General features: G+C 40.7%; 1 protein-coding gene across 1 annotated transcript; it reads left to right on the forward strand.

Annotated features, from left to right (window-relative positions):
• The first annotated feature begins 3,897 nt into the window (after positions 1-3,897).
• uts2r5 (urotensin-2 receptor 5) lies at positions 3,898-18,523 on the forward strand. Its single transcript, XM_072559316.1, has 2 exons — positions 3,898-5,491; positions 16,530-18,523. Exon 1 carries the CDS (start codon positions 4,388-4,390, stop codon positions 5,456-5,458), a length of 1,071 nt encoding a protein of 356 aa, XP_072415417.1. The 5' UTR covers positions 3,898-4,387; the 3' UTR covers positions 5,459-5,491; positions 16,530-18,523.
• The last annotated feature ends 3,560 nt before the right edge of the window (positions 18,524-22,083 follow it).

The raw sequence follows: 22,083 nt of genomic DNA on the forward strand, positions 1-22,083 counted from the left end.
ATTATCGAGGTGGATTTGATTGAGTGGAAATCTGACATGAGGTGAATGGTTAATGCAGTGATTTGGAAAAGCAACAGGAATATTTTTACACTCAAATTATTCTCAGGATGTGTATTATCTTCTAGTGTCGCTTATAGTGCATTAAAGGACTCATCGTTTAGAGATTTTCTTATTTGAAGTGACTATGCAAGTACTTCAATTTTAAATCTGCACTAAAACAATAACTAGGAGTTGTAAAGTCAGAATATGATGTTTGGAAACAGGAATTGAAAACCATCCACACAAAACTTTGTTGGGTATGGATAGATATTGTTGTGAATACTTCCACAAATAATTTAGTGTAAGGTAGACTAAACTAATTAGTTTTTCTCCAAACAACTATGTTGAGCAGTGAATAAAAAATGTCAACATAAAACAAAATCAAAGATTAAATTATACATAAACCATGTATTTTGATATAAATCTTATTGTATTTACAAGACTGATTTGCTGACAGTTATGCAAAAGGAATGTCAATGTGAACTGAGCAAGAAAGCTACTTCTATAGAGTTCAGCCAATCATTTCATATCTGCTTCACCTAACAAAACATTCAGTGTTTTACTTCTGATGAGATTTTACACAATTCACTGTAAAGAAAATTATTGAAATATCCATAAAAACCAGTGCTTCTCATTATATTTAATTTAAATCGCAAATGACTTCATGTCAAGTCAAAATATTTCCATATTTATTCAGTTTAAAATGAAAACCTTCTTCACTCCATATGCAGAGTACATTTGTAACTGGCAAAGGAATCAATGAAGTGACAACGGGTGCGGTACTTATCCACCACATTGGTGACAGCAGTGTAGATTATATATACAATGCACAGCCAAAGCTCCTTAGACAGCACCTTCTAAACCTGTGACCTGAGCAGAGCAAGGGTAACAAGTGCATAGGAACACAACCATGTTCACATTCCCCCCCAAGCTACCTAGGCTTCTGAGTTGGAACTATATTCCCATTTATTCGTCATTGCTAAGTCAACATCATGGAACTTCTGATCTAACAGCCTTCTGGGTGTTCTTTCACTAAATGGCCAGAAGCTGTTTGAGAAGGTGCTCACTTTACATGACATAGATGCTTGAAGTTGCAGTACAGGTAGGTAAGGTGGTTAAGAAAGCACAGAGGATATTTCCCTTTATTAGCGAAGGCACAGCATATCAGGGCAGGGAGGTTTTGCCAGAGTTGTATAAAACACGCCAGGTGACAACCAGCAATCCCTCTAATTTGTTAAATTGTTCAGAGTTCTCAGGGAAATGTCGATGAGGTGGATTAGCCATAGAGAATGCAGGATTACAGTTAATAAGGTGTGGTGGATGGGTCGGACTGGGATGCACATTGGAGGGTCAATTTGGACTCGATGGGCTGAATGGCCTTCTTCCACACTGGAGGGATTCTGTGATTCTATGACATTCTGCACAGGGCAGTTAAGAGACAATCGCATTGCTGTGGGGCTGTACTCACATCTGGAGCCAGACCAGGTAAGGATGACAGAAGGACATTAATGAACCAGAGTGGTTTTTATAACAACCAGCAATCACCCCCATTAGACCATCTGTTAATTTCACATTTTCCTTGATCCAGATTTCCCCATTTGCCATGTTGGGATATGAGCCCATGTCCCAGAGTATTAGCCTGTGTCTCTGAACTGTTAGTTCAGAATATTGTGGCATCCTCACCCAAACTGACTGAATAGCACTGCAGGCAAAAATAGCACATTCTCTTCTTTTTCTTATCATTCCACCACTGTCCAGGCTACTTTCAAAATGAAGTGAAGAAGGCACGCTCATTTTTACACAAAATCAAATGAAATCTACAGGAGGTCTGACAGATGACACCTTGAATAAAACAGCCTCACATCTTGCAGTGTAACAATGAAAATAATTTTGAGCCAAGAGTGTTGAGAAATATTAAAGTGGTAGGCTGCTATATAAATGCAAATTTGGCACCGAAGGTGGTGCAAAGATCCGTGAGATTTTCTCCTAGGTGGAGTTTCACATTGTTGGCATGTAATACACCAGGCAGTCTTGGTACTGACCACCCAAATCTGCTCCCCACCAACTGAAACAAATGCCATTATATTTTCCTGTTCTTTTCTCCTCTTGAAAGCTGCATTAAGGATGCTGAGATAATTAAGCGAACAGTGTTATAAATATAAATGCAACTGCTAATTTTGAAATCATATTTTTGTCACTGACATTCACTCAATCATACAGCACAGAAAGGAGGCCATTCAATCCATCAGCTCTTCAATAGATGAGTTCCCCCTCCCTATAACCCTGTGCTTTTCTACTCCCCATGTACTTATTCAGTGATAGCCCTTGACATCAAGGTCGCATTTGAACAATTGTGGCATCAAGAAGTCCTAGCAAAACTGGAATCAATGGGAACCAGGGCACAAACTCTCCACTGGCTGGAGTCTTACCTCGCACATAGGAAGATGGCCGTGGTTGTTGGAAGTCAGGTATTTCAGCTCCAGGACATCTCAGCAGGAGTTTCTCAGGGTAATTAGATTACTTACAGTGTGGAAACAGGCCCTTCGGCCCAACAAGTCCACACCGCCCCGCCGAAGCGCAACCCACCCATACCCCTACATTTACCCCTTACCTAACACTACGGGCAATTTAGCATGGCCAATTCACCTGACCTGCACATCTTTGGAGTGTGGGAGGAAACCGGAGCACCCGGAGGAAACCCACACACACAAGGGGGAGAACGTGCAAACTCCACACAGTTAGTCGCCTGAGGCAGGAATTGAACCCGGATCTCTGGCGCAGCGAGGCAGCAGTGCTAACCACTGTGCCACCGTGCCGCCCACCAATGTCCTAGATCAAACCATCTTCAGCTGTTTCATCAATGATCTTTCCTCCATCATAAGGTCAGAGGTGGGAATGTTCAGCACTATTTTTGACTCCTTAGATACTGAAGCAAATGCAACAAGATCTGAACAATATCATGACTTTGGCTGATGAGTGGCATGTAAAATTCACACCAGTCAAATGCCAGGCAATGACCATCACCTGTAAAAGACAATCTAACTACTATCCTTTAACATGCAATGATGTCACTGCCACTATCAACATCCTGGGGGATACCAGTGACTAGAAACTCAACTGGACTCATCATATAAATACAGTAGGTACAAGAGCAGGTTCGAAGCTAAGAACACTGTAAAGAATACAGGTAACTTACCTCCTGACTCCCCACAGCCTGTCATCTACAAGGCACAAACCAGGAGGGTGATGGAATACCCCCCACTTGCCTGGATGGGTGCAGCTCCAACAACACTCAAGAAGCTTGACACCATCCAGGACAAAGCTGTCCGCTTGATTGGCACCACATCCACAAGCATCCACTCCCTCTGCCACCTACACTCAGTAACAGCAGGGTGTTCTATCTACAAGATTCACTGCAGAAATTCACTGAAAGGTCCTCAAACAACACTTTCCAAACCCAACACTAGAAGGACAAGGGCAGCAGATACATGGGAACACTACCCCCTGCAAGTTCCCCTCTGAGCCACTCACCATCCTGGCTTGGAAATATATCGCCATTTCTTCACCAAAATCCTGGATTTCCACCTCCCCCCCCCCCCCCCAATCGTTCTTTACCAATAATTAAACGGTTTCGTTTAAAAAAAATCAAACTCATCAATGTCTGCACCTCCTCTCTTGGGTCGGTGTTCATTAACTGAGCCGCAGTCAAAGCCAGGAGTGGTTCAATCCAATCGGAGAGATCACTGATCAGCTCCAACCCCCCCCACTACGTTGGCTCTGACAGATTTAGAGAGACCTTTCCCCCCGCCCCAGCTCCCAGGCTTTCCCGATTCAATAAAAGCACGGAGGTTTGCAATTCCTGTAGTTATCTGAGCTTTACAAACCGTGCTGTGGGATGGAAGCTCTTTGGTGAACCAACAGCAGAGAATCACATCTCCACCCCCCTCCCCTACCCAAACATGTTGTACAGTGTGTAAGCAGCTCAAACACACTTGCAATTACAGTATTCCGGACGAATGCAGAGTTAGCATCTCTTCCGCTGAGGTTCCGCGTCTGGGACACCGAGGAGGTTTCGGTAACTCCGGGAGGGATTCTCGACTGGGATCACTAACAGCGTGAGCACGGAGGGAAGGATTCTCTTTTAAAAAGTGATCGGAAATCCACCAGCCTCCTGATGGAGCTGCTGGGAAGCGGTTCTTGCCTGGTGAGCACTGAGAGACAGAATGTACTCCAACAGCACTTTGTCCATCTGATGACCCTCGTAGCCCGGAGTGGGGGCTGGTTGGGGACAAATTGAAGCAAGCTGCAACAGTTCTCCCCCCCAAATCAATCCAGGACTTTCAGGAACATGGAGGGGATACTCCCGGAGACAATGAGCAACTTGTCCTCTGTTGTAAATTCTTCATCTTCAGACTATGATTTGGAGTCAAGGGATGAAGCATTGATCACGTTACTATTCGGCACCATTCTGAGCACCATGTGCCTAGTGGGGATTATAGGCAATGTCTACATCCTGGTGTTGATGACCCTGTCTATGAGGTTTACTGGCTCCATGTTTGTGTACATTGTGAATTTGGCCTTTGCTGATCTCCTTTACCTCTCTACCATCCCCTTTGTGGTATATACCTACTTCAAGAAGTACTGGTACTTTGGAGAGGTTGGCTGTAGGATCCTTTTCAGCCTTGACTTTCTGACCATGCATGCTAGCATCTTCATCCTGACTGTTATGAGTACCGAGAGATACCTGGCAGTGGTCAAACCTTTGGACATGTTTCGGAGAAACAGGGCTTACAGAAGAATCATTACTTGTGCTGTTTGGTTCGTTTCCTTTCTCCTTGCCCTTCCTACCATGATAATGATTGAAGTCCATGAAATTAACCGGGAAGGAATAATAAAACGTCTTTGTCACTCGACATGGACAACACATGCATACAAAATCTATCTGACTGTACTTTTCCACACTTGTGTATTGGCTCCAGGGGTAGTCATTGGATTCTTGTACTCAAAGTTGGCCCGCACTTACTGGTTGTCCCAGACCACGACTTTCCACATCAAAGGAATAAAGAAGTCGCCCAATCAGAAGATCCTGTATATGATCTTGACTATTGTTCTTGCCTACTGCATCTGCTTCTTGCCTTTTTGGGTTTGGCAGCTATTCAGCCTGTATTTCGGTGAAACTGTCAATCTGTCTCCCAAAACCACTACCTGCGTTAACTTTTTTGTGACCTGTTTGGCGTATGGCAACAGTTGCATCAACCCTTTCCTCTATACCCTACTGACAAAAAACTACAAGGAGTATGTGAGAAACCAACAGAGGAACTGCCTTGAGTTCTCACAGAGGAAACACTACAGGAATTATTCCCAAAGATCAATGTCAACTGGGAGTCAGCAGTGCACTGAGACTGTATCATGTAATTAAAGAAGGCTGGGGAGGAAACTTGTATGGATTAAGGTGAGTATTAACCATACGTGTGGACTTTGTTTTTAATTATTTTTCATTTTCCCATTTCAAGTGCGTTATTTCCACTAACAAATCATCTCAACATACCATGGACGATCTTATCGCACTGCTCATCATATCATGTGTATTTATGGGTGATATTATCATGTTCCACGTCGTATAAAGTAATTGAAATAATGTGTTTGGCTTGGATCATTTTCCTAACTAGTATGTTTAAATAGAAGGAGGGCTCTCAAAGATAACCTTTTGCTTAAAGTCCAGACCGCTTTTTAGAGTAACAATGTCTGGCTTAATAAAATCTGGCTCGACTGAAGGAAAGAAGCTCTTGATAAAGTGTTTTACTTTAAATAAATAAAGTTTGAAATGGGTGAATACAAGAACCTTCTGTTAATTCTAAGAGAACGACACAAAAAGTATTTCAAGTAAGTATTTCCAAAGGATGAAAAATTAAAATGAGTAAACCATCTCATGTGTCAGTGCTTAAGATATTACTAGGAGGTCACCAGTGTCTTCTCCAGCATTTATCACTAAAAACTAGCTGGTTATTATCACATTGTTGTTAGGTTAAGCTGCTGTGCTGATAAAGGGTGCACCATTTCCTATGTTATAGCAGTGACAATACCTCAGTACTTTTGACTGGATAAGTGCAGGCTCACCTTCTTTGAAACAATTGTTTTCTTGATTGATTAACATGTACAATTTATGATTCATACAGGTAAATAACCATTCAATTAAAAACCATCTGATTAAGGCAGACAGCAGCACAAGAGAAATATTTTTCATCGTTGGGCTTGGAGGCTAACTGTAGCTAATTTCACACAAATTGTAGCAAAGATTGTTCAGTGTTCTGACCCTTCTGGCTTCAGGTTGATTAAAACAATGTTCATCTGCAAAAAAAAAGTCATCCCAAATTAATTTAAAAATAGTTTTGAACATGAGATTGACTCACAGACCTTTGTCACAAGTATCTCAGAATACTTGCATTTGACCAACAATCCATCAAAGATTACATGTTTTCATCCAGTTGTGAGAGGCTGCAATTGTTGCTGCTTTCATCAGATTTGGTTAAAATTGGCAACAAAACCCAGAGGGAGCTTCAGGGAACTTTTACTCAACAAGTTGATCTGAATGTCGAAAGCAGATTATCTGTAAACTGAATTGCAGGTGAATGGGAAAGAACAGAGGTGTGCAGGTAAATTGCTTGCAAAGATCCAGCACAGGCAGGAAGAATGACCTCTGCATTCTAAGATTCTAAAGATATGCTTTCCATATTATAAAATATGACTGATATTTTATTCGGATATCTATGTGTTTTGATTTTGTAGAAATAACTGCATTTGAAATTGTAAACTTAAAATTGTTTCAAATACCAATGTGCCCCACCCCTTTCCAACACCAACACGAACTCCTCAGAAATATAAGAAAATCAGAGTTTTTGCTGATGGGCAGTATCAGTGATACTGAGGCTGAACTTACATTTTTTAAAAAAAAGATTCAAATTTACTCCAGCGTGTGAATTGAATATTGACGGTCTGTTTGGGAGCAATTTTACAGGACCTGCCATTCATACTAGCAGTTCCATCTTTTACATCAAGTTGTACAACCTGTAATCAGTATGTCAATAATGTGGTTCCTATCTGATGCCTGCGCATGTTCTCAGCTTTTACACCCACTATACGAATTCCAGTGTACACAGGACTGCAGCTACACTTAAATAAGGAGTTAAAACTATAGGTGGCTTTATCCCAGTTAGTTTGACAGCTAAGCAATAATAATCTCACTACATTTCCAGATATCAGCTTGGATCTCATTGCCATTGATGAAGCATTGCAAGACCAAATCAGTGTGCAGAACTCCATTGCATGCTCCTACAACTCTGATCAATCAAACTGCTGCTTTATTATATAGAATTTGATATACAGAAACAAGCCACTTGACCCAGGTGGTCTGTGCTGGGAACTGTGTTCAAGACGAGTTCACCTGCACTACTGTAGGTGCCGCCACAATAACACTTCACACATTCACAGTTTTGCCTGGGTAATGACACAAAGTGTGGTAAATCATTTGCTTTAGGCCACATTATGACTCTCAAGTTCATTGAGGTTATTCAACATATCAACAAGGGTAGGCAATTTAGCTGCTCAAGCCTAAAGTTGGGGAAACTGGTGAAATCCACATTACTCCCATGAGGTTGTAGTGTTCTAAGACGGAAGATGAGGCATTCTTCCTCCAGGTGTCGGGTGGTTAGGGTGTGGCGATGGAGGAGGCCCAGGACCTGCATGTCCTTGGCGGAGTGGGAGGGGGAGTTAAAGTTACAGAGCGGTGTGATTGGTTGGTTGGTAGGGGTGTCCCAAAGATGTTCTCTGAAACAACCATCAAACTATCATTGATAGCCCACCTGATTCATTATATTTTTTAAAATTGACTCATAGGACGTAGGCAGCCAGCATTTTTATTATTGCCTGTCCCTCGAACTGAGTGGCTTGCTAGGTCATTTCAGAGGACAATTGGAAATAAACCACATTACTGTGGGTCTGGAGTCACATGTAAGCCAGACCAGGTGAGGATGGTAGATTTCTTTTCCTGAAAGACATTAGTATGCCAGATTTCCTGGCAATTGGCAGTGGTTTCGTGGTTATCAGTAGATTCTTAATTTGGATTTTTTAAAAACATCATTCAAATTCCACCATCTGTTGTGGCAGGGTTGGAACCCAGGTCCCAAGAACATTGGCTGAGTTTCTGGATTAATAGTCAAGTGATAACACCACTAGGCCATCACCTTCTCCAACACCCTTTGGGTAATTAAATATGAGAAAACAAATTAGTGGCAGCAGTGGGTCACTCAGCCCCTCCATTCTGCCCTGCTATTTAGTAAGCTCGTGGCTGAACTGATTGTGGCCTCAACTCTGTTTTCCTGCTTACTCACCAACACCATTGTTACTCAAACATTGATTAGTCTCTGCCTTAAAAATATTCAACAACCCAGCCTCCATTGCCCTCTGAGAGGAAGGTTCAGCATATTGAACGTATGCACGACCCTCTGGGAGAGAAAAAAACACTCTTCATCTCCATCTTAAATGGGAAACCTTTTCTTTTTAAACGGAGTCTCCCAGTTCTAGTCTCTCCTACAAGGGGAAATATTGTTTTAGCACCCACCTTGCTGAACCCCATCAGGACCATGTATCTCTACTCTGCTGTCCTTACTCAGTCTGGCATACATTCTGTTTAACGGTGACAAATACTGGCCTTGCCTGTATTCCTAAATCCTGTGAAAGATTAAAGAGAAGGAAAGACAGTGGGTTGATTCCATCAAGACAATGATACTGTGTGAAGGATGGGATAATCTGGTACTTGCAGTGCTGGTTGAGGGGAAAAATGTTGGTGTGGACATTAGTAACAAACTTGCCTGCTTTTTGTGAAATTGTGCTGTAGCAGCCTGTAGGTCCACCCGAGAGAGTCCAAAGATATCTTTGGATAAAGGTCTCCCCTACTGAAATGTCAGTCAAAAGTTGTGCTTAGGTCTTGGGAATAGGACTTTGAATCCCCAACCTTTTGACTTAGAGGCAAATGACCCATAAACTGGCCTAATAGGTAAGACTTAAATTTATGAACTGTAGACTTCTCATTGTCTCCAACTTCCAGTGACAATAAAGACCAGGCTGATCAACTCTACATGAAGAATTAATTCTAATGAATCAGGGCGCTAGAAGATTTGAAAATACAGAACCAGATATAGCACTAATAAATAGGAAGGCTACCCTATTCCAAATGGCCTATGCTGGTGACAAATAAATAATGAATTAATGCTCGCTTGACAGTGTGAAACTGCACTTCTACATTTCACCTTAATTGTTTGGAGAACAAAAAAATTGTTTGGCAGGTGGTCCAGATATATTCAGGAACAAATAATACTTGGTAACAAAAGAAATGGAACTGTATCAAGGGTTGGCAAGAATAGACAAGTTAAAGACATAAATATCTAACAGGTTAAAAATGATATCAAAGTAGCAAGTCAGGGTAATATTTTTAATTCATAGTCATACAGCACTGAAACAGACCCTTCGGTCCAACCAGTTCATGTTGACCATAATCCCAAACTAAACTAGTCCCACCTGCCTGTGCTTAGTACATATGCTTCCAAGCATTTCTTATTCATGTACTTATCTAAATGCCTTTCAAACATTGTAATTGTACCCGCATCCATCACCTCCTCTGGAAGGTCATTCCATACATGAACCCCCCTCTATGTAAATTCACTTTATAAAACTTGAAGCTTTCACTGATGCTGCAATTTTCAACAAAATTAAAACAGAAGCTGTTGCAGATGTGAATATAGGTAATGAGCTAGATTTATGAGCTAGATTTTGAATTATTTGCTAATTTCTCTCGATGTAATTATATATCCTGCTGCTGGGAAAGTTTGTAATATTTTTAATTAATCTTGCCTTATAGTATTTAAATGTTTTTCTGTAACAATTAAATATTTAAGTAAAAGTATTCAATATTCACAACTTACTCAAACACTGGGAAGCTGCACTTCAAATTTTACTTTTATGTTAATTTACTAATAAAGCTGAGTTTTTGTTGTTCCCTCTGTCTTGTAGAATATTACAATCCAGAATGGTAATTTTGTCCTTTAATTAGAGGAAAGATATAAACACACTAATCGAGAACATGGTAGATTACATCTAAATGATTAGGAATCTGGTGTGTGAAAACATGCCTATAATTAAACAAAGATAAATCAAGTTCCCTGACTTTCTAACCTTTACATTTTGCTTCGAACACAAACTCTGTAAGTATTACACTCACTTCACTTAATTATTTCACAGAAGCAATACACATCTAAGCTATCAGATCTGGAGACTTTAATCTAAGCAATCATTGGAAATGGGATAAACTTTGAAAAGGAAAACTCTTTAGTTGAAACAAAATAATGAGCTATAATTACCAGTTAGGACAAACGGAATACAGAAACTTGTTTAAAACTAGGGGGCGAGATAGGGATTCAGTTAAGTGCAGATATTTACTCAAGGAATGTGCAATTATATCAAAACTAACATTTTCAGATTAACTACAAATGTTTTAATATTTTTTCTGGACATTTTAGTCAAATATAAGTACAACTTTAACCAAAAACATTTGTACAAGCCCAAGGTTTCTGCTATAATTTAAATGTATTGTAATAAAACAAATTACATTCCATGCCTAAATTTTTTTAAAATGCGAAGACAGTATCATTTTTGGAATCATTATAATGTCAACTGAAATGTGCTGAATATTCATTTTATGAGAGATGCTTGGAAAAAGATGAGAATACAGTAATTGTTCTGCCAAATTTGAAGACTAGTAAATATACAATTTTATCAAAGCCTTAAATCCATTTATTAGCAGTTTCTCCTATCAGGTATTCTACAAATGATAATGTCAATCTAAGTACCTTCTTGCATATGTGCATTTGTTACAGAGTCATTTACACTTCCATTCCTCTATGAAGTAATGGATTGTTATAGATTTCCCATTAAATCCAATTCTGTGTCTACACCAAGGCGAGGAAAGCTTTCGACTCTGCCCCTTAGCATTTAGCCACTGGAGAATCATTAGAATTTAATTACCTTACTATAGATTTAATAGTACCAAATTGAATTGGCAAGCAGAATGGGACGGATGCAACTTCTAGTACTAAGTTTATTTAGCAGTTCTCATACAGCATATTTGTCTCAAGAACTTGAAGACACAGGGATAAGGACAAACAGATGAGAAGATTATTGTTCTCTCTCTTTTGCACAGCAAATATTTAAAGCAAGCTTCCAGGGGAAAATATACTTTTTTTAAAAATTCAATCACAGGATGTGGACATCAAAGGAAAGGTCAGCCTTTAGCATCCAATCGTAACTTTGCTTACGAAGCTTGTGGAGATCCAACATCCTGAGAATCAGATGGCTTGCTCTGCCATTTCAAAGACCACTCCCTTGTTTTCATGAAGTCCTCAAACAACGTGCCAGGGTAAGAAAGGTAGATGTTTCTGAAGTATCGATTGATGCCAAGGTTGGTTTGAATAAATATCTGGTGAAGAATACATGGGGGATTTAGTGACAAACATGGACAGAGATGCACAAAACAGAAGACTCAGTGTTGGCTTTGTAAACAGCAGCGTTAAATGTGTAACTCAGTACAGACCATGGCAGTCAGTCTGGGAATCCTGGTATTAATTGCTTCATGCTATATCAGGAGATATTGCTGTTCACCTGGCTGTCAATGAACCTCTAGGAGTCACAGTTTGCCAGAAAGTAAATTACAGAAGAATGCCAGGCATAGCATAATATTTTTCTATGGCCTGTCAAGTTATTTTGACTTTGGGTGATCGTCAAAAATAGGAACATGTGGAATGTGCAGCCGAGTTGATTAACGTCTTTTAGATTATCACCCTGACATCAAAGTTATGATGCTGCTCAAGTTTTGAGAGTGATAAATGTTGTGCTAACTAGTTCATTTTGAAACATGAGCTGCATGCTGCAAGTAAACTGAATGCCACGGGTATTTGCTAGATACTTACAGAGTGACGAAGGTCACTTGTACAGGTCACTTTCATGCCAACTTCTCTCTGCCAGCTATCAGTTCAGAGACGTTGCATATTGTCATCACAGTGAGAATGCAAATGTGCAAACCAGACTGATGCAATGCTGGCAAAATTCCCTATAAAGGGATAACAATATTGAGTCTTGAATGAGTCAGTTCCCATCAACTCAACAATATTGGGCATAAAAAAACCTTCTTTGGTCCTGTAAGTACCCATGTCCCTTTGTTTCCAAACCATCAAAACCCCTGGTTACATGATTACATACAATCTTGATGGCTTGGTAGACCCGGAAATGAATTTCCTGGTCCATGCCACCTTCGGTATTCACCTTCCTGAATAACAATGTCTATTTGCTGTGCTATCTCTGTGCTTCTTTGGGGCAGAAAGCATTAGTCATTCCTTGATTACTGTTGGAATGAATCTCCCTAATGTCTTGTCTCTATTTCCTCCACCTCGCACAAACCCATGTTAACACAGATTAACATGGCTGAAGGCCTCTTTCACACAGAGCAATGAACAATCGTTATCCTGACTGTCAACCGAGTTCTGCCCTCCAGGCTAATGGTTTTGAGATTCTCATCATTGATTTTAATTATTACCACCAATCTTATTGATGTGATCTTCTCCACCTGAACATCCCAGCAGATCCCATGCACCCTTCAACTCTATACAATTGCTGATTGCCTGTCTCCATTCACTTGACTAGTGACAGATACTACTTTGCTAATTCTCATCCTCCTTATTAAATTCCTTTTCTTCTTTCAAAAGTCTCTAAACGCGTGCTTTCACTTGCTTCCATATTCATTTTTTCTGTAACCTCTTGAAGCCCCGTCCTCCCATTGTAAAGTGCTCGGATGTTTATTTACATATTGGCTGTTGTAGTTTTCCACAACAATCTCCATAAGAACTACCTCCTTACTGAAGTTAGAAATGTGCTCTCTCTTTTCAGAAACAGTTCATGGCTTCTTGCACCTTGAAGTGATGGAGTACTTTGGAACAGAGACCCTGATACAACCTCAGTTGCAGGAGTTAGATATTTATGTACTGCTAATCCTTCCAATGTATTGTCATCTGAAAATAATGGGAAAATAAGAGGTTGTCAGGCAATGGAATTTTCTTTGTTGTCTCTTCTCAAGCAGTCCCTTGTGATATAGACTGGAAGTGGCCATGACGTTTTTTTCCTTTGGCAAGGGTTGGAGATGCAGGGTGATGCTAAGCTGCCTTATGTTTCTAATCATGCAGTTAGATTCCCATCATTTGGAAAATGTGACTTGCCTCAGGCACTTTGGCTGGTTAGCACTGAGATATCTTAGCTGTCCACTTCTGAGAAAACAGGTCAGAAATTTTCGACAAAGTCAACACCAAAGGGTTTAGGGAGGAAGTTGCTGAACTTAGATCATAGTCATATTCCTGCTTATGGAAACATTCAGGAGCCATCAATAGCTGGGACAATGCCAAAGTGAAAGTTGAATAAAACCAGATCATAACATGGGCAGTACGGAGGCCCAGTGGTTAGCACTGCTGACTCACTGCACCAGGGACCTGGTTTTGATTCCAACCTCGGGACACTGAGCGGAGTTTGCACCTTCTCTTATTGTCTGAGTGGGTTTCCTCCTACAGTCCAAAGGTGCACAGGTTAGTTGGATTGGCCATGCTAAATTGCTCATAGTGTCTAGGAATGTGCAGTCCAGGTGGATTAGCCATGGGAAATACAGGGATGGGTGGGATGCTCTTTGGAGAGTCAGTGTGAACCCAACGGACAAATGGCCTGCTTCCACACTGTCGAGATTTTATGATTTGATTGTACAGAGAAGACTGTGTTGTTATCTGAGCTGACACTTTCTGGCCCACTCTACTTCCGTTTCACAATTTATTCCCTGTTCTCACATTTTTCTTTCATTCTTTCCATGGCACTCTCCCTGATTTTTCTGGGTCAAATGTCTTGTAGCCAGTTATGGATGGCAAAGGATCCAACAACTGAGAGGGGGAGATTATGGGGAAAACATGGCCCTCAGTGGCTCACCTGCCATCCCCTCCCACCAGTTACTGATACTTCCTTCACCAACAAATACCATTTATATAGCATCTGTTACTTGGATGAACATCCTAAGCTTCACAGGAGTGGTATGAAACAACATTTGGTTCGAGGCATGTGTATTATTAAGTCAGATCACCAAACACTTGATCCAAGAGGTAGGTCTTTAGAAACATCTTTAAGCAGGACAGAGAGGTAGAAAGGTGGGGATCTGTCCCCTCACTTCCTTTCGCTGTTCCTCGATACCTTCCCCTCCTTTTCACACCCTCATTCCTATTTCTATGGTCCTCTCATTTCCTTTTTGATTCAATCAGCTTATTATTCCCTACCCTTTTCCCAATGCCATTCTCTCATTCTCTCCAGAGTGCATTATGGACCTCTCTATCTTCCAGTTCCATCCACTGCTTTCAAGACTGTTTGCTTGCAACATTCATTTTATTATTTTTTAAAGTATTATCAATGAGAACTACTTGCCCACTCCAAACTGCCGGACTTCCAATTGGACTTGTCTGAATTTTAGCCCCTACACCCTCTTTGCAATGGTCATCTGAGGGTTGCTATATCTTTCAGGTAATGTACTGCTGTTCCAGAATGACCAACCCAAATAATTTAATAAAGCTATGAACAAATTACTCAAAATGTTACTGATGAGCAGATGTCTTATGAATGTGGGCTTTCTAAACTGAGCACTGTTACCAGACTGTGGTTGAACAGGATTTTGATAGGGATACCTGGTCTGAGTACTCTATGAATGGGTACTGTAGTTTCTCAAACAATGCTGTCTGTCTCGCTCTATGTGATTGTACTGCTCTCATGTGTATACCTCTACCTACTGTGCAGATAGGAGTTTGTTTCTGTTTGTTCAAAAAGAAAATTTTTTTGTACATGACAATAACTTCAACACTACTTCAAGTGCAGGGGTTTATCTAAAGACACTACAAGATGCTGGGAGCACTGGGGTGGTCCTGGTATCAAGAGACACTGTGATTGTAGTGTTGGGGCTGTTGGACATACCGGTCTTTATACAAAATCTATCACAGCCCCAAGTATCACAAAACATTCTACATCCAATGAACTACACTTGAAATCTTTGCTGTGAGTCCTGCATACACAATGTTCTGATTCAGAGGAAGGAATGCTAGCATTGGAGTGAGGTCTTGAGAATGGGTAGAGACTGCTTGAAAATGAGGTCCCCATCCAGCAGGCCTGATGAAGATTCTTGATGTCAGAAGGGAAGCTCTCTTGGTTTCAGGTTTTTGGCATCCAACAGTATTGCAGTGGGTGGAGCAGTCTTTAAAAAGTTTGAGAGAAATGGGGTCTAACAGAATCAGAGCACAACTATCCTTTAGCCCCTTCAAGAGAGTCTGATTAAACTCCAGTCCCTATAAACTCACATTCATCCGCCTCCACTCTTGATCCACCCATCGCCCTTTATATACCTTCAAGAATGTCTGCCCACCACTTTCCCATTGCTAGCCAGTTCTTGACCTAATGCTCCTATGGCATTTTAGCATAACTTCTCTGTTTCTTAAAACTGATTGACAGCAAAACATGGTCTTGGGACACAGCATTTCCTAACATGCATTTCTAGCATCTGCCAGGAGGAAATTTACTCTTTAATGTTTTTAACAAGTCCTTCTGTACAGTGTCTTTACCAAATACAATTTTGCTCAAGCCTCAAAAAGCAAGATTTTTTTGTAACATTTTCTACAATGCTAAGTATCAGTCCATTCTTGAGGAATAATTTATTTGTGTTCCTCTCTAAACAACAAGAGAAAACATGTTAACAGGCTCATGATACAAATATACGAATGTTAGGACACTGGTATAAATACAATAATTTGCCTGATGATAAAGGAACATGGAGAATTCAGCCCACAGTACCTTTTAAACATTTCATTCGTACAGCCCCTGAACAGTTTTGATACCTGCTGGGAAATTAGGGTCACTTTACAGCCACCACACTAAATGATTCAGATTTAGTTCACAGTATCTTAACTCTGAGCAACAGTATCAGGTCAAAGCCCAGGTTTTTACCAAAAGTTAATGCCTCCACTTATGAAAGAACATTTACTGAAGCCATTAAAGAAAATAAAGAAACTCCAATGATCTAAGCAATCATGTTATAGTTTTGTTCAAATCCTTATATTAGAGTTTAGAGAATTTCAGTTACTAGAAAAATAGTCAGAGCATAATGATAGTGGAATAAATCTCCACAACTCCAAACACAGACACACAAACTCTCAATAGAAGCTAAAATAAAAAGTACACAGCACCATTGATTGAATTTTTTTGTAGTTCTTTTGCAGGACATTGCAGTTAGTTTTTGGATTGGCCCATTTAAAATCAAAATGAACATTAACCTATTTTGTCATTGCCATCTGAAGTAAACCAATTTGCTTCTTTCATTGCAGGTGTCTCAAGTCGGAATCGTTCTTCTTCCCAAAGTTATTGTCTACCATCAACCAATAGTTTCCAGCTAAGTTCACTGCTGTGCCTCTACCTTCAAGCTAGTTCTGTTCTTTGCAGTATCCCATCAGAAGCAGCAGCAACAGTTGAGACCCTTGCATCCGCAATTGTTTACGCACGAACCACGAAGTCACACTAAAGTAAAAGCCAAAGATATAGATGCAAAGTGTAGTTGGATCAAATTTTTTTTTTAACTGCAATATATTTGAGTTTTAACAAAATACTCAGTTGGAAACTGGCAAACATTCAGCTTAATAAATGTATAAATAAAACTTTTAACAATTTTATGGAAGGGCACTGATACAGCCCATCCTCAAGTATTATTCCTGCTCCAGCTAGCCAACTTCCTCTACTTTGTATATTACAACCCAAGTTACATTGTCAATTTAGCTCTTTGTTTTTATATATTAAGGCCACCCTTAGGCTGTTGGCTGTGTCAGGACTTGCTAGTTTTCTAGGCTAACGTATTCAGATTGGGTATATGAAAATGGAGTAATTATTGGAGACGGGCTGGATTTGTATAAGCAATCTGTTCACTAGGGCCCACAGTAAACACAGTTTCTTTAAACAGAATCCTTATGAACAACAGCAAACAGAGTCTATTTACCTAGAAAGCAGAGTCTATTTAAGCAGACTGTCTACCACCTGAAGCAGTCAAGATTCAAAAACAGAAGCCACGATTGAAACTACAGTGCGGCCTCTTGATAAAAGCACTCCAGTGAACTGCAGTGAGTCGAGGTTGGTTCCATAACACAAATCATTGGGTAAGATTTATGGGTGGCATGGTGGCACAGTGGTTAGCACTGCTGCCTCACAGCGCCAGAGACCTGGGTTCAATTCCCGTCTCAGGCGACTCTCTGTGTGGAGCTTGCACAGTCTCCCCGTGTCTGTGTGGGTTTCCTCCGGGTGCTCCGGTTTCCTCCCACAATCAAAAGATGTGCAGGTTAGGTGAATTGGTCATGCTAAATTGCCCTTAGTGTTAGGTGCAGGGGTAAATGTAGGGAAATGGGTCTGGGTGGGTACGCTTTGGAGGGTCGGTGTGGACTTGTTGGGCCGAAGGGCCTGTTTCCACACTGTAAGTAATCTAATCTAATCTAATTGCAAGATTAATCCAAACCTGTTACAATAATGTGTTCACCAGGCTTCATGAATGAGGGAATTGCGAATTGTTTCCATTTTGGCCAAGAATTGAATGTCCTTTTGCAGAGTTATGGAAAAGCCAGTAGCATGGAAACCTAGGGTTGCAGAACCATATGTTAAATGACATTCTGATGGATGAAGATTCCTTGAGTCATTGGGGCTTATTTCTTGGGAACAGCATCTTAACACAATTTGCAGTCTGTACTCAAAGCTCCTTGCCGGAGAGAACTATACTTCAAGATACTTCGGACCCTACAGTAAAGAAGGTTCTGTCAACAGGTACCATTAGTAAACTTTCCCAAGGAAATGCCATCACCCCAGTAGCCATACTCAGTGAGTCTAAGGAAACATAAAGGTTTTTTATAATAGCTTTAACAATGCGTTGCATTTCTTCAGCCTATTCCTTATAAAGTTAATTGCTCTGTGTATAAAAATACTATCAAAGTGTTTTTGAGATATTATGTGCTTGCTGACAATTTACTCCTTACAACAGACTCTCTTGTTTGAATGTATTTGCTACATAACTCAGTTGCAATGTTCCATATAACCACATTTGGAAAAAATGAGTGTCCATCTTGTAACATGACCACATCTGCAGAATTATCACACAGTAGAGTCACAGAGGTGTACAGCATTGAAACAGACCCTTCAGTCCAACCTGTCCATGCCAACCAGATATCCCAACCCAATCTAGTCCCACCTGCCAGCACCTGGCCCATATCCCTCCAAACCCTTCCTATTCATATACCCATCCAAGTGCCTCTTAAATGTTGCAATTGTACCAGCCTCCACCACATCCTCTGGCAGCTCATTCCATACACGTACCACCCTCTGTGTGAAAAAGTTGCCCCTTAGGTCTCTTTTATATCTTTCCCCTCTCACCCTAAACCTATGCCCTCTAGTTCTGGACTCCCCCACCCCAGGGAAAAGACTTTGTCTATTTATCCTATCCATGCCCCTCATAATTTTATAAACCTTTGTAAGGCCACCCCTCAGCCTCCGACGCTCCAGGGAAAACAGCCCCAGCTTATTCAGCCTCTTCCTATAGCTCAAATCCTCCAACCCTGGCAACATTTTGTAAATCTTTTCTGAAACCTTTCAAGATTCACAACATCTTTCTAATAGGAAGGAGACCAGAATTGCACGCAATATTCCAACAGTGGCCTAACCAATGTCATGTACAGCCGCAACATGACCTCCCAACTCCTGTACTCAATACTCTGACCAATAAAAGAAAACATACCAAATGCCTTCTTCACTATCCTATCTACCTGCGACTCCACTTTCAAGAAGCTATGAACCTGCACTCCAAGGTCTCTTTGTTCAGCAACACTCCCGAGGACCTTACCATTAAGTGTATAAGTCCTGCTGAGATTTGCTTTACCAAAATGCAGCACCTCGCATTTATCTGAATTCAACTCCATCTGCCACTTCTCAGCCTATTGGCCCATCTGGTCAAGATCCTGTTGTAATCTGAGGTAACCCTCTTCGCTGTCCACTACACCTCCAATTTTGGTGTCATCTGCAAACTTATTAACTGTACCTCTTATGCTTGCATCCAAATCATTTATGTAAATGACAAAAAGTAGAGGACCCAGCACCGATCCTTGTGGCACTCCACTGGTCACAGACTTTAACTCTGAAAAACAACCCTCCACCACCATCCTCTGTCTTTTACCTTTGAGCCATGTTGTCCCTGTATTCTGTGAGATCTAACTTTGCTAATCAGTCTCCTATGGGGAACCTTGTCGAATGCCTTACTGAAGTCCATATAGATCACATCTACCGCTCTGTCCTCATCAATCCTCTTAGTTACTTCTTCAAAAAACTCAATCAAGTTTGTGAGATATGATTTCCCCCGCACAAAGCCATGTTTACTATCCTGAATCAGTCCTTGCCTTTCCAAATACATGTACATCCTGTCCCTCAGGATTCCCTCCAACAACTTTCCTACGACTGAGGTCAGGCTCACTGGTCTATAGTTCCCTGGCTTGTCTTTGCCGCCCTTCTTAAACAGTGGCACCACGTTAGCCAACCTCCAGCCTTCCGGCACCTCACCATCGACGATACAAATATCTCAGCAAGAGGTCCAGCAATCACTTCTCTAGCTTCCCACAGAGTTCTAGGTATACCTGATCAGGTCCTGGGGATTTATCCACCTTTATGCGTTCCAAGACATCCAGCACTCCCTCCTCTGTAATATGGATATTTTGCAAGGTACTCGAAAGGAAAAGATTGCAGGGCAGTGGGGAAAGAGAAAGAGATTGGGAAAGAATTGGATAACTTCTTCAAAATACTAGCACAAGCACCACAGGTATTTTGTGTTTTGCTGTACAATTCTATGGTCATTGAGTAAGGGCTGTCTTATCAAATAAAGTAATGCCACCAAATTGGGTGAAATCAATATTTTGAAGCTCCCCAGTTGCTCATCAAGTTTACATAAAGCCAAGCTGAGTCATGCAAAATGAGTCACACTGTTTGGCTTTGTACATTGGGTTGGAAACGGGAATGCCCACTCAAGTGGACCCTTTTGTTTATTTTTGACCAACCCTACAGGAATTTCATGGATGGGCACTGTGAGGATATGATTTGTCCATGAAAATTGGCATCTTGGAAAAGAAGGGCTTATGCCCGAAACGTCGATTCTCCTGCTTCTTTGACGCTGCCTGACCTGCTGCGCTTTTCCAGCAACACATTTCCCATCTTGGAAAAAGGCTAGTCATCACCTCATGGAATTGAGGGACAAATCATTCACAGAACGGCAGGACACGCTTTGTGCTCCGAATGGTCTGTTCGTATTGTTTTGTATCCCAACCAAAGAATCTGTGGCTTTAAGAAATTAGGGAGGAGAGAATTTTCTTTTTAAGAAGTAATTGGATTTTGATCGACAAGCTACAATGTTCTGGTGGAGAATGCTTGAGACCTTGACTTTGTTTGAACAGTCTTAAATGAATGAGATTTTACCTTGTTTTTTATTTCTATCTACATTGATTCCACTGTAAGCAAGAATGCAGAAATATGTAAAACAGGCTGGTCACTCCCTAACACCCATTTCACACTGTCTGACAAAACCAAGGCCTACACCAATGTGTAGAAGAGATGAATGGCACTTTCTTATAACAAAATCATGGGCTAAAAACAGATAATGCTGGAGAAACTCAGCAGGTCTGGCAGCATCTGTGGAGAGAGAAACACAGAATCAACATTTTGAGTCTGGTATGAAGCCTCTTCAGAAAACCTATTTTATGGGATTATGGAAAACTGGGATTATCCATTAAAAAACCATATTGCACCATCACAATTAAAAATGGCGACACAACTCTAATTTTAAAGGGATCTGTTGTCAAAATGGTGTTGATATTTTTCTGTCATTATATATGCAGCTTATAATGCTGCTAGTTTCCAATAATAATGTAAAAAAGAATTAAGGAGTGGAATATTAGTAAATGCTTCCTATAGTAATCATACTTGAGCTGCGGAATCTTCAATGTACTCTTTTCCTAGCTTTCAATTTTTTTGGAAGGATTTTTAATGCAATGGCTTTAAGAAATACCTGTTGTATTTCTTAATGCAAGAGAGAATATTTACATCATTTATTGTCCATTCAAAATAGTTGAATTCAAGGCTTCCTAAGGTGGAGATTAGGACTCCAAGTGATGTCATGAGTTTACAGTTACTGGTTCTGAGGCAGCAATGGCTGCTCCCGCTCTCAAAGGTCTACATTGTCCACACACACTGGACTACATCACTTCCTTTTCCAAAGAAGGATTCTATCATGATCATGGTCAGTTTTCCCCAAAGCACTGCCCAGATTGATTCCACATCTAGGTTTCCTGTGCCAATACCCTTTCTCACTAATGTGCTGATTTTAGTTTTCACCAAGAATGTCATCCTTCTCTGTTTTATCTGTCTTTCCTAAGGATTGAATAAATTTGGATGTTCAGTTTCTTTCTCACCCCACAGCCATATCTCCATAATCGCAATCCTATTGCACACATTTATAACTATCAATGCTGTCAATTCATCTACCTATCACCTACACTGTGTGAATTCAGATTTACATTTGTCTTTTTAACATTTTTACACTTCCTTTGTTCACTGATCCTATTTGCTGCTCGCCCTGGTTTCCTCTGCTTTCCACCTTTGCTTACATTTCCATCTTTGTTTCCTTCACTCTTCTCTCCCCTCTCAGGTTCCAATCTCCTCGCGATTTTAGTTTAAACCCTCACCCACTGTCCTCGCCTGATAGCCCTCTGAGAATATTGGTCCAGGTCCTTTAGGGTGTAACCCATCCATCCTGTGCAGGTCCCATCTTCCCAAGAACCAGCCCCAATTCCTCAAGAATCTAAACTCTTCCCT

The sequence above is a fragment of the Chiloscyllium punctatum genome, chromosome 40 (assembly GCF_047496795.1).
Source record: "Chiloscyllium punctatum isolate Juve2018m chromosome 40, sChiPun1.3, whole genome shotgun sequence".
In the NCBI taxonomy this organism is placed as follows: domain Eukaryota; kingdom Metazoa; phylum Chordata; class Chondrichthyes; order Orectolobiformes; family Hemiscylliidae; genus Chiloscyllium; species Chiloscyllium punctatum.

Excerpts from the sequence above, each read along its gene's own strand:
- uts2r5 (XM_072559316.1), top strand. The coding sequence starts at position 4,388 with ATGGAGGGGATACTCCCGGAGACAATGAGCAACTTGTCCTCTGTTGTA.